The following is a 13,052-nucleotide window of genomic DNA, read 5'->3' on the forward strand; positions in this document are numbered from 1 at the left end:
GGTCGATCATTCTATCAAAAGTTTTTTTTTTTTTTGATTTCGTCCATCAAACAAATATAAAAAAGAAAAGATGGATTGATCCAAGAGTCCGTGGCAAAAAGTTTAAAAAAAAAAAAAAGAGAGAGATGGACTTAATCAGTTTTTTAAGAAAAAATTTTTAACAGATTGCTCGTACTCGAGTGAAAGCAGCCAAAAACCGATTGGAACAATGCATTCCGCAATTACAACGAAAAAGGCCTAGAGGGGCCATGCTCTTTAGCCTGGATATGGTAACACATCTAGTCCAGTGAGTAAAGTAAACAGAAACTCTGCTCTTGAAAAAGTATGTTTGCCATAGAATAAAGAAAAAATTAGACCCCGATCTGATAGGGACATAATATACATGTTAATAATGCGTCAATAATCTATCCACGTCCAGGGCCATCATCATAAACAATTGTTACTGCATGCATGCGTACATCCATGTGCATTTGCTAGTCTATAATTCATACCTTATGATTTGAGCAAGGGTATGGACAATGCAACAATGTCCGACAAGGGCAGAGCGGCGTTGCAATACTGTGGCTGCTCGCTTACTTACTTGTTGTATGCATGTTCATGTATATATTCTTTTATATTATTTTATTTTAATTTTTTTTCTTATCGAAAATGAATATAAAGCGCTCATGAACATCTCTCTTCATTTTGCTCTTGCATCCTCTTTACGTTTCTTCTCTTTGGTCGTATTCTTTTTTTTTTTTTTTTTTTTTTTTTTTTTTCTACCTCGCTTTCTTTTTCGGCAACGACCCTTGTACAAATATAGCCATAACTCTCTCTTCCTCCTCAGTCATTTGTATATAATTTTAACGATTTTCATTCACAGAGAGATTAATCAAATACTACCATGATCTCTATTTCAACCCTCATTATCAGCGCCTGTCTGGCTGTGTTCTCAGTATGGTTATTTGCAGATTACTTTATTCTCTGGAGAGCAAAGATAAAGTCACATTTTGTTTGGAACGAGATGGACATTTACTGGTCCCTTGTCTGTTTGCTACCTATCCTATTGGGTCACTTCATCACCATCTGGGGGAACTACTTCCGCGCAACGAACCATTTCCAGCATTCAATCTCAAAAGTCACCACTCCTGCAACAGAGAAGCAGCGCATCTCGTTCTGGGAGCGCCATGATTCATACTTTGGGTACACGACCAAGTTTTGGTGGCTGGTCGGTCTGGTCGTCACAATGAACATTTACTGGTTCATCCTGACAACGGTCCTGAGCAGGGATGCGTACGTCGAGACCTATGGTTATATCCAGGGCAATCTCCGTTCCATCGCCTATGGTAGTTCTCAAGCTGTACTGCTTGATACATCCCTCATCCTCTTCCTGGTGCTCCGTCGGTCGATGCTTCATGCCCTCGGCTTTACTTATCCAGAGATTATCCCTCTCCATCGTTGGCTTGGTGTTTCCATGCTTGTCTGGTCTACAATCCATGTAGCATTTTATAGCGCCTGGCTGATCATGGAAGGCAAGTTTGTCAGCGACATTGCATTCACTGATAAGTCCCGTGGTACCCGCAACATGCCTGGAGTCTTTGCATGGGTATGTATCTCACTTTTTTTTTTTTTTTTTTTTTTTTTTTTCCGTATTGGGCTCCAACTTATTAATCCTGATCTGACTTTCTTCCCTTGCAAAATATACGAATTGGTGTTCACCTTGATCCGCTAGATCGGAGTCGTTATAATGTCCTTCTTTGCGCTGCCCCAATTCCGTCGATGGGTTTATCCAGTCTTCGTCTACGTCCATCGGGCAGGCACTTTTGTTTTCTTCATTGGTCTCATTATGCATTACCCTTCGTACATGCTTTGGTACTACATGCTTCCAGGATTCATCCTCTTCCTTATCGACCGCTTCGTCCCTAGGATCATCCAAGCACGTACAATCGATCCCATGGCCACCTGTGCTCTTAACACTGACGCCGACATCATCCGTGTCAAGTTTACATCACCAGAACCCATGAAGCCATATTATCCCGGTGATTACATTACAGTTCAGATCCCTGGTATGGGCCAGATCTTTCATCCATTCACTATTGCCTCGTACTGGCCCGAGGACCCTTACTCCATGACCCTGTATATGCGTGTCTTTAATGACTCCAAATGGAGCTGGACCAAGAAGCTTTCCGAACGCTGCGGTACGGATGACAGACCCATTCTGATCCATACCAATGTCGAAGGTGTCTTTGGTGACCGTCGTCATGACTATCTCAAGTCTGAAACCATGGTCATCTTCGTTGCCGGCGCTGCCATCACAACCTTTATGGCCTTGATCAAAGCCGTTGCTGCCCAAATAGCTGCTTCAAATGACCCGCTCCGCATGCAGCTTCACTTGGTTTGTACATTTCGCACCCGCAGTGAGCTCCATGCCTACGGGTCATTTTTGCATCAGATCACACGCGATCCTCGTTTTACCTCTTGGCTACATGTTCAAATATTTGTCTCTCGCCCTGACAAGCCCAAGACTCTGATGGGTGCCCATGCTTACGTTGTCAAGAACGATATCCAAGTTCCAAGCCAAATCAAGAAAAAAGATGGCAAGAATTTCCTCCAGCGTACCGGAACCAGACTAAAGCGCGCTCTTTCGGGCCGTACTGCAGTCAATGCCCCCGCACCCATCATGACGTCTGTGGTAGTGGAGAATGCTGGCGAAAGTTTGGAGCGATTCAGCTCTGCAAAGCCCACTGCTGAAACACTAGACGACATGAAGAGAAATCCTTCAATTGCTGCTGTTATGATTGACCCTTCATCCATGTCTCCATCATCTTCACCCTCAATCGAAATAAATCCCATTTCTGAAAAGCCCAGCAGAGCCATGACATACCATGACCAAGCTTTGCCAACGTTTCAGGCTTCGAATGCGGATGCAGTCTCCAAGAGGCTGGCCCTACTGGACCTCTTTACAAGTGCATTGTTAGTTCTTGTGCCCATGGCCTTTTACTATGGTATGCGTGCTGCCCGGTTCGAGGGCCAACCGCAATGGTGTCTAACTACCAAGAGCAAAGACAAGTGGACAATCTTTGTCTGCCATTGGACAAATGCCTTAGTCCCTGGTCTTGTTCATACAATCGCCATGCTTGCTCTTGGCTACTTTGGCATTGCTGTAGCCAAGAAGATCCATATGCGTCACCACCAGTGTGCTTCTAACAACATCGCCAAGGATATTGAAATATCTGGGGCTCATTCCGAGAAGCAATCGGTTGAGGGCGGTAACTGGGATGAAGGAGATGTCGTCTACACACGAGGCCGTATGGATGTCCGTAAACAGATCCAAGCCCTGGTGGATCAGGGTGTGGGTATGAAAGAAAATGGAGAAGGGCTGACTACTGTCTTTGCTGGTGGGCCCGAGGGTTTTGTTAACATGATTGAGAACCAGGTCAAGAAGGCAGCGTGGGTCGTCGATTTTAATCGTGAAACTTGGGCACCTTGAACGAAAAAAAAAGAACAACAATGCCGCATCCTTTGTATAATATCGACTATAATTCGCTTCAGTATATATTTCACAGTATTTTTATCCCATCTTTTTTTTTTTTTTTTTTTTTTTTTTTTTTTTCAAACAAGAAAATGTAGTATACTAATGTTGTCAATTAGTAAAAGCTCCCACTGCGGCTTCTACGGCTATGAAAATTATTTTACTTTTTATATCTATTTATTTATTTACTTATTATTTTACATCCTACGCTTTTCTTGCTTTTGTGTCCGTCGCCTTTCTTTTTCCTGTGCCAGCCGTTGTTTCTCCAAAGCCAATTTGTTCCTTTCCTTTTCATTCTCGCTCGCTTTCTTCATCTCTGCCCTTCGTTGAGCCTCCTTCTGTTTCACAATGTCAGCGTTGGTATTGGCCATAAGTAAAGGATCGGAGGACGAGGTTTTGGGCCCTGAACTACTAGCGGATCGATCTTTATAACGGATTTCCATCTCTCCATCTTCACCCTCCACCATTTCATCCAGATCGTATGCATATTGAGCTAATAGAGCCTCACGTTTTTTGCGTTCTTCTTTGGTCATGTTCTTGACAACATGTCGTGAGGACATCGATAGAACCTCACGACCACTTGGATTCTCAAACTCTGCCTTGAGAGCAGCCCGTTCTTTTTCTACACGCGTTTTATTATTATTATTATTATTATTAATCTTTTGATCTAGAGGTGCGATTTTTTTTTCTTCCTTATTTTCAATTACCTTTGGCTGCTTTGAGTGTTTTTTCCTTCTCTTCTTGAGCCTTCTTTGCTTCTGCTTCCTTCATTTTATTCCAAAATTGAAAAACTTCATCAATTACGGTTTGTGTGGGTTGTTCCGTAGCATCTGCCAATAACTCTGTGATAGCTTCTACTTTTTCGGGTTCTTCCATTGTTTCCTCTTCCACAATCCTTGCAAAATACTCTGTAATGGCCTTGAGGGAAAGGAAAAAAAAAAAGAGAGTATTAAAGATATTGTACATATTCTTTATTTTTTTATTTTTTTTTTTGGTCCGCTTATTAAAGAAAAAAAAGTACCTCATCTTCAAGACTAATAGTCGCTAGCCGCTCTGCAATAAAAGCCTCGATATTATTATTGTCCGTCATTATTATATTCTATTCCCGTCTATGAAATTACTTCTGTTCTCTTGTCTCCCGCAATGTTTGTGAAGGTTGGAATCATGAGCTTGTCATTTTGTTCTGTTTTGATTGAAAACCTACAGGTACCAAATCGGCAGTCACACATCCTTTGACTTCCTTGGACAGCCTTGTCTATCTCATTTTTCACGCACTTTCGTTTGGAAAAAAAGAAAGAGAAAAGAAAAAAAGTAGATTCCAATGACTCAACAACAACAGGAAGAAAAAGTACAACATCCTTCAAGAGCTGATCGCCAAAAGTGCTGGAAGGTCCGTGATGCATTCTTTGCATGTCTAGACCAATCCAACGTCGTGGACCCTTCTTCTCCAGAAGCTGCTAATATCTGTCAGGATTTGAGAAAAAATTATCATGATGCATGCATGAAGAGCTGGGTAATAGAACCGATTTCTTTCTCTCTCTCTCTCTCTCTTTTTTTTTTTTTTTTTTTTTTTTTTCTGTAAGAACATGGCTAGATATGAGCAGTCTTACTTAGTCTCCTTTTTTTTTTTTCTTTTCTTTTTTTATTACTAATTAGGTCGAATATTTCAATAAACGTAATGTTCAATATCAAAACATTTGGAACAAGATCAGTTGAATTGGCTATGCCCTATACAGAAAAAAAAAAAAACTATCACGGATTGATAATGGGAAAACTGACTCTCTGAATTATCATCATTTTTTTTTTATTTATATTTTATATTTTTTCCAGGTCGAGTATTGGAAGTTGAACAAAAAGAGATGCTGGAACGTATGAGAGCACAACACAAGGCTGCGGAAGATCGTGCTGCTGAAACTGCAAAGGCGAAAACACCAAAGGCAGCATAAAGCATAAAGCATAGGCATAGGCATAGGCATAGATATTGTGTAGTATTAAAAAAAAAAAAAAAAAAAAAATGGAATTCATCGAAATTTCGGCCATCCAAAACTTAAACACCCTCGCCAGTCGGTTTAAACGCTTGCTTTCAGGATTTTAGTCAAGATTGGTTGGGTGCATCATACGCCTAGAAAGTAATTTGATATCTCTTAACCTCATTGCGGTATATAAACAAGCGTTCCTTACACTTTCTTCCTTATTCTAAATATCATCCTGCTTATCCATCCTCTTAATCGCGAGGCCTACATGAAATGACATGTGCAAAACTACATTCGCTACACACACTGTACTTGAACCGGAAGTCTCTGATCAATCTACTTGGTGCTATCAATGTTGTCAATGGTACCCCTTCTCCCAGTGATTCTGTCTCTAAGATTGCCTCTGCTGATGGGTCTTGGTAGCGATCTTCTTGACTGAAGGCTGTCTTGGGTTTGGATCCCATTGATGCTGTCATGATCTGGTTGGACGCATTATATACGGTCAAAGGAGGGGCATGTTCGCCTATAGCTCCACGCTGCTCCAGAAGCTTCCTGTTGGCTTCACCTAATCCATCAACATCTTGAATACGTATTTTGCTCGCATTAAGGACCGTTTGCCTGGTGCTCCACTTCAGGCGATATTGATATTGATCATTCTCCTGTACAATCTGCCACATTCGAACAGAAACATCCGTACATCCCGTGACTAGAAAGTAACCTTCTTCAGAGACACTCCATACAAGCGTTCCAACATATCCAGCTGTGAATGGGATAATAACCAAACACCGGCCTGACTCTGGATCCCACACTCGCACTGTCCTGTCCAAACTACAGGAGGCAATGTATTTTCCATTAGGCGAATAAGCCATACCAGTGATCCACGCAGTATGTCCTCCAAGCGACTGTACAACTGTTCCGGATTCCGTATCCATCACAACAACCAACCCTTTTTCAAATCCAACGGCCATCTGTTGATTACTTGGTGAAAATGCCATACTTCCTGTACTACCTTCCAACTGAGCTTCGTAACATATCCCACCCGTTTCTGCGTCCCGTACTTGTAAGCTGTTACCGTAATTGCCGCGATTATACATTATCTTTCGACTGTCAGGGGTGTATACGATAAAAGAATTATCACTTGTTCTATCCTTCACTACATACTGAAGATCCCCTGATTGAGCGCACCAGACTCTAATACTGCCACTATTATCATACGAAGCCACCTGACGGCTATCGGGCGAGAAAACCACGCACTTCACAAGCTTGTCATGGCCCTGTAGAATGCGATTGAGGTTTCCCGTCCGTGCGTCCCACATGGAAACGTCTCCATATCTATGACCACAGGCAATTTGGTGACCGGTAGGCGAGAAGTCCAAAATGTAGATGTTATCAGCTTTTTCTCCTTGCATTCCCAAGGTATGGACGACTTGACCTGTTTGAGCATCCCAAAGATAGACGCATGAAGAATTACGATGGCAAGAAGCAAGCAACTGACCATCAGGTGAATACTTGATGTCGGATGCGCGCCCGCCATTGCTTTGTAAGACATGAATGGACTGTCCTGTTTGTGTATCCCACACACGAACTATCCCATCATAACTGCTTGAGGCTACCTGCCGTCCGTCTGGCGAGCTAATAACGTGATAGATTGGGTTTGAATGACTCTGTGAACCATGGCTAGACTGCTGTGACCGAGTATCCCAAAGGCGTATCGTCCCATATAAACTGAAAGATGCAATCTGATGGTTGTTTGGTGAATATGCCACGCAATTAATATCATTAGAATGGCCATAAAAGATATTCATGAGCTGCCCTGACCCCGCATCCCAAAGCCGTACTGTAGTGTCCCTACTGCAGGTGGCTATCTGCTCTCCATTCGGTGAATACTTTAGGTCCTTGATCGCACTGGAATGTCCTCCAAAGGTATGAATGGCTTTTCCTCTTTGTGTATCCCATTGGTATGCCTTCCCTGAGGCGAATGAAGCAGCGAACCTTCCTTTAGGTGAATACCGGACGCCTTGGACAATATTATCATGCTTTAAGGTCCACATTTTTCGACCAGTCCCAACGTTCCACACATACAGCCAGCGATCCTCGTGACAACGAGATATTATTTCATGACCATCAGATGAATATATGATTTGCTCAATCCTAGATCCAAACTCACGGTCCATTAGCATCACCATCTGTTGCTGCCCTGATGTCGCATCCCACAACCGTATCGCCTTGCCACCGCTAGTTGCAATCTGAAGTCCATTAGGCGAATATGCCAGACTTCTCACACCGCTAGTATGACCTGTTGTCATAAACAGGAACATGCCTGACTGAGCGTCCCATACTCGTATTGAGTTATCATCGCTGGCCGAGGCAAGATGATTTCCACTTGGTGAATATGCTATACAGTTAACTTGTCTTGTATGGCCTACCAACTTGTGAATTAATACTCCTGATGTTGTATCCCATATAAAAACTTCATGCTGACCACCCCAGGAAGCAATATTTCGGCTGTCTGGAGAGTATATAAGGCTGTCATCGGCCCTACGGTTCTTTAGGGTCAAAAGCTTCTCCCATGTTGATGTATCATACATAATGATTGAAAGCCTATATGTCCCATCCCTAATAACAGCAGCGAGTGTCTTGCCATCAGGTGAGTACATTCCTTTCAATACCATACCGCCTCCTTCAAGGAGTGGCCATTCACCAAACTGTACGCCTGCCATATTCGCACCACTCAGATCCGCTTCGCGGAGCCAACAGTTTCGTAAAACGACCTTCCTTAAATCTGCTCCTTGTAACTGAGCACACTCAAAAATACCATAGCTAAGGTCTGCTCCTGGGATCTGAATGTCCCGCAAGTCTGCTTCGATGAATGACTCGCCTGCTCGAACCAAGATTGTCATCGCATTAGCTGCTGCTATGCGCCACTTGCTATCGTTCTTCGAAAGCTCTACATAGGTATACAGCTGCTGTTTGAATATCGGTTCAAGGCGGACACGATCCTCTAGGAACTGAAGGATTGATGGTTCATCCACAAAGCTCCTCCATACTAAAGGTGAGCCTTCACCAGCCTTGACTAAATCGACTCCTTGCTCGTCTTCCTTGACATCTACGGCCTCAAAACTATATGCTGAACTAACACTCCGTCGACGAGAAGTTGATGTTGCCGCCTTTGTTTCTCGATCACTCGTAGGAGCACTCATTGCTGGCAGTGGCTCAAAGATCGCTCGTACCAGACTATATTCCAGAATAGTTCGATGAATAAACCGGTGCTGATTACCTGTACGGCTCAGCGGAGAAGCCTCGCGTAGGAGGTTCCTTCCATCCTCTTTGCTAAAGTACTCTTCCTTCCATGTACCTTTATCTTTGAATGGTGAGTAGTCCACTACTGGATTGCCATCTTGGTGCTTATAAATTGCTATAGCTAGCTCTGCCAGGTACCTGATCCCGTTCTGTGCAAACCCTTCGTCCGAGAGTATCCGGAACATCCTTCTATCTTCTGGCCTTAATGTCTCGCCTAACCGCTTCTTCCCTCGTTCAAGCCATAGCTCAACGAACCGGTCATACAACGTGACCCGCTTGACCTTCGTGTTGGAATTGTCTTGATTTGGATCAACCATCCGTGGAAGTACTTCTAGCGACATCGACAGCATGAATGGGTTCTTCACAAGTTCCTGTAGACTAGGGACCATTTTGAGAGCACGCTGGTACACCTCCACAGGCCACAGTGGATCCATAGCTGCGACATAATGCTTGATGTAGTCCTCGATCTGAGTCTCGGAGAATGGTACAATCACAGCCTCTTGAAACAGTCTAGCATCTGTTTGGTGATTACGGTCCATAGGTTGGAAACGATCTCGGTAGTCTAACCCAAGGTACTCACTGCGGCAACTGACCACCATCTGGGCCTTCCACTCGCCAGGTTGATTCAGTTGGTTGGCAACATACAGATTGTTGGTCTGCATACTCTCATCGTATCCATCACAGATCAAGACAAATGACCGATTCATCTTCAGCTCCTTGATCTGCGTGTCTGTGAAATCATAGTCTCGCAGCTGCTTTGTAACCAGATCCTTCTCTGGCTTATCAATGGCTGGAAGATTGATATACAATGGAATCCGTCCACGCCTCTTTTGATATGTCTCCCAGAGTGTGCGCTCCAGAGTGCGATTGAATGTGGACTTGCCCGCCCCTGAGTTACCTTGGACGAGTAGCACTTTCTGATCGCTGTTTAGGAACTCTTTTACCTTTTCCATCAGCAAGAACAGCTTATCATCGCTTGCTTGAGGATTTGCTTTGGCATATAGTTGGATGTAGAATCCTTGATCATTTCCAACCTCCATCCGCTGCCTCTTTAGTTGGCGTAGACTATTCTCGACACCAGGCTTCTTCTGTACACGGTCAAGTAGCTTTGAGGATGTAGGCGGAGGGAGTGTACCAATGAAGGGGTACTGGATCAATGCCCCTTTGAGACAATTCCTGTATACCTCTTGCTTCTTGAGGTCTCCATCTATTTCTAGCTCATTTAAGAGAGTGCTTGTACCTGAAAATAAAAGAAGAAAAGAAGAAAAAGAAGAAAACAGGGTATGTGTGGAGTATTAGAATTAATTATTATACACTGAGTGATCCCGAGGATTCCAAACATGTCCATAGGAAGGAAAGAAAATACATACATTGTAGTCCATCCAATGATAGCGAAGATAGTTTCCTTAGGATATGTACGATCCACTGCTTGATATCTACATGACAGCCCCACTCCTGGTCATTCTTGTAGATCTCTCCAAGTAGTATGATGGCATCCTGCCGAGCATCCATAGTCCACTGTGTGCCACCTGCAATCTGTCCTAATCTCTGACATAGTCCCCATTGGAATGCTGCGTCATTTCGGCAGGGTGCTTCACACACAAGGGTCTTGAATTTAATGAGCTCGCCTGTCTGGAGTAGTGCATCCGCTCCACGAAGTGCTGGGTACCATGCTGACTTGCGACTAAAGCTGAGTCCTTCTTCCATACACTGTTTGAATGTTGCTCCACTCGTATATAGTGAGGCTATACCTGTGTACATTTGTAGACCCGTGGCAACGATATCTGTTACATATGGAAGCTCTTTATGGATGCTGCTTATCTCGCCTATGAAGGCATTCAGATCCATGGCTTTAACTGCGCTGACTGCTCCAAATGCTCCTCGGAGTATATCTGATGTCCGTCGAAGCATGGCTTGCATTGCTGTTTCATCATCTGGAATATACAGTAGAGCTTGGAACCCATAGGCTGCTTGATAGACTAGATGTGGCTCAGAGCTGTCTTTCAGCCCTTGGAGATATGCTGCAAGTGGCTCATGGAGTTGTTCTCGCCTCAACCCCTTGACTTGGTTGTTGACCATGGCATCAAGCACATCTGACACTGTAGCTGACAGTCGGTAAAGATGGTCGGTAGATTGTCCATGTGTGCCTTGTAGGCGGGAACTGAGGGTGTTGAGGATTGAGACAAGGTCATCCGAGTCGAGGTATCCAGAAGGTGCACTCTGCATCAGCTGGGCTAGTCCTTCCAGCAAATGAGTCTCCAACATGACGTTCTGCTTGATTCCATTGACCAAACCCATAAGCAATGTCCTGAATTGGACTCGGTCCAGAACTGGAGCCAGAGATATAACCTCCGCGACAGTAGTCTCGGTCTTGGCGTTGTCATCGATGAACATCTCAATCACATCCGATACCAGTTTATGCAGTCGCTCTTGTTCATCCTGATCGTTTGATATGAACTGGCGCCATTCATCCTCATGGTCATTCAGGTCCGTTGTTGGGATAGGAGCATTAGGAAGCAAACTAAGACAATATACAAGCTGGTGGACACTATTCAAGTTTGCATCAGCATCCGGCAAGCTATATCTGATGACTGTTGGAGGAATGTTTTGATTGAATATGTCCTTTGAGATAGTTGCTATGGTATGCACTGGCATAGGTTGTGCTGCTTTTGCCACCTTAGTCAGACTGCGACTATTGGTGCTGTTGACTCTGCATTTGATGGTATTATTGATATTGTCGTTGTTGCTGTTGTTGTTACTGCTCTGTTTGATGTAACCCCATTTTTCAGCTTTTTTCTCACGACCTTGAGCAACATCTGGGTGACCTAGCTGTTCAAATAAGCGAGCGAGTTCATAGCAGGCTGAAGCAACACCTTGACGCAATGCCATATCCTCACTAGAAGCTGAAGATGGTGGAGAGGTTGAAGAACTGAGTGACTTTTTTGCAGGTCGTTGGATTCGAGACAGCACAGAATCAGCATCAAGACATAATTCCATCACTATATCGCTGTCGTCGTCTAAGGTACGAGCGCCCTTCATATAGAAATCGAAAAGTCTTAAAGCCTGTGCCGGCAAGAGTGCACTCCGGGATGGAGTATTCGTTATGCCGAGCATTGTCTGTCACTTTCTTTTTATTTCCTTTGGTGTGAGAGAAGAGAGAAAGACGAAATGTTTGAAACGATAATGCCCGGAACGATAACGTTTTTATTGGTCCCAAGTGGATTGTGTGACGTGAAGGAAGAATGAAAGAATGCATGCATACAATATAACTTCTTCCCCCCCCCCTTAAGCGATGCGTTTTCTTTTTTTTTTCTTTTTGGAATACTCATGTATTTACAGTACTTGAATGGGTAGTATTATCAGGAACGGCATTTGGGTCTGGAATAGCTGATGATGAACACGAATGAAGCCGTGAGCATAGTGTTTAGCATCTGTCTGAAGGTAATAGCCAATTTCTTGATGAAAGATTGAAGCACGGGATTTAAAAAGAGATTTGGGCGCAGCACTTGGATAGTATCGCAAAATAAAGTTTGGATGGAATAATAGGGTTGATTAAAGTAACCAGGATTGATTGTTCTGATTTCTCTATTTCCCAATCTTTGTCCCGACACGAGTATGTCTCCGAATGTAAGCTTACAAAAGACACTTTCACTTTCGCACTTTTTTACTTTTGGACTAGCTGTGTCTCCTCTTTTGTCTTTGGGGCCATTTTTTTTTTTTTTTTTTTGCGTTTATTTTCCATTTCCATTTCAGTTTTTATTTTATTTTTCATGTTTAGCCTGGGAAACTTTTTTTTTTTTTCAGTGCTACTTGGAAGATTTTCACCGTTGGTGGTTTCTGATGTGGTATACCGTCGATATAGTAGTATATTTGCCACCATACTATTATTGATACATCAGCAGTAACTGTACATTACACCAACTAAAGTCACTGATGAAAAAGAAAAAAAAAAGCACTGGGCTTTGGTGAAATCACATGTAACAATTAAGGTAACTACAATAAATAAATATAAAAAAAAGCAAGGCGCTTAGACCGCTAAATCATAAAGCATTTCAAAATACAGCAAGGATAGGGCCCATCATCATTTGATGGATAAGTGGCCAAAGAGAGATGTCATTCATTTGTATTGTATATACTATTTAATAATAGATGCAAGACATGTTTAGCCGTAAAATAATAAAAAAAAAAGTCATGATAAAAATGCAAATTTAAACATAGAGAAAGCTATGGTTGTGGCCATCGCTTTTTGAAGAGGGGGATAATTAGAA

General features: G+C 43.1%; 3 protein-coding genes across 3 annotated transcripts; 2 read left to right on the top strand and 1 right to left on the bottom strand.

Annotated features, from left to right (window-relative positions):
• The first annotated feature begins 863 nt into the window (after window positions 1–863).
• Window positions 864–3,552, top strand: BCR41DRAFT_388860 (hypothetical protein). The gene is made up of 2 exons (XM_022028052.1): window positions 864–1,585; window positions 1,712–3,552. Exons 1-2 carry the CDS (start codon window positions 884–886, stop codon window positions 3,467–3,469), a joined length of 2,460 nt encoding a protein of 819 aa, XP_021877991.1. The 5' UTR covers window positions 864–883; the 3' UTR covers window positions 3,470–3,552.
• Window positions 3,553–3,705: 153 nt separating this feature from the next.
• BCR41DRAFT_388861 (hypothetical protein) lies at window positions 3,706–4,667 on the bottom strand (the record flags this gene model as incomplete). The annotated part of the gene is made up of 3 exons (XM_022028053.1): window positions 4,533–4,667; window positions 4,219–4,429; window positions 3,706–4,133 (listed from the first exon to the last, which is right to left on the bottom strand). Exons 1-3 carry the CDS (start codon window positions 4,599–4,601, stop codon window positions 3,709–3,711), a joined length of 705 nt encoding a protein of 234 aa, XP_021877992.1. The 5' UTR covers window positions 4,602–4,667.
• Window positions 4,668–4,773: 106 nt separating this feature from the next.
• Window positions 4,774–5,497, top strand: BCR41DRAFT_326404 (cytochrome oxidase c subunit VIb-domain-containing protein). The gene is made up of 3 exons (XM_022021616.1): window positions 4,774–5,024; window positions 5,168–5,186; window positions 5,342–5,497. The coding sequence occupies exons 1-3, from the start codon at window positions 4,833–4,835 to the stop codon at window positions 5,455–5,457; spliced, it is 327 nt and encodes a 108-aa protein (XP_021877993.1). The 5' UTR covers window positions 4,774–4,832; the 3' UTR covers window positions 5,458–5,497.
• Window positions 5,498–13,052: the final 7,555 nt, after the last annotated feature.

This window comes from Lobosporangium transversale, assembly GCF_002105155.1.
Source record: "Lobosporangium transversale strain NRRL 3116 chromosome Unknown BCR41scaffold_41, whole genome shotgun sequence".
NCBI classification, from domain to species: domain Eukaryota; kingdom Fungi; phylum Mortierellomycota; class Mortierellomycetes; order Mortierellales; family Mortierellaceae; genus Lobosporangium; species Lobosporangium transversale.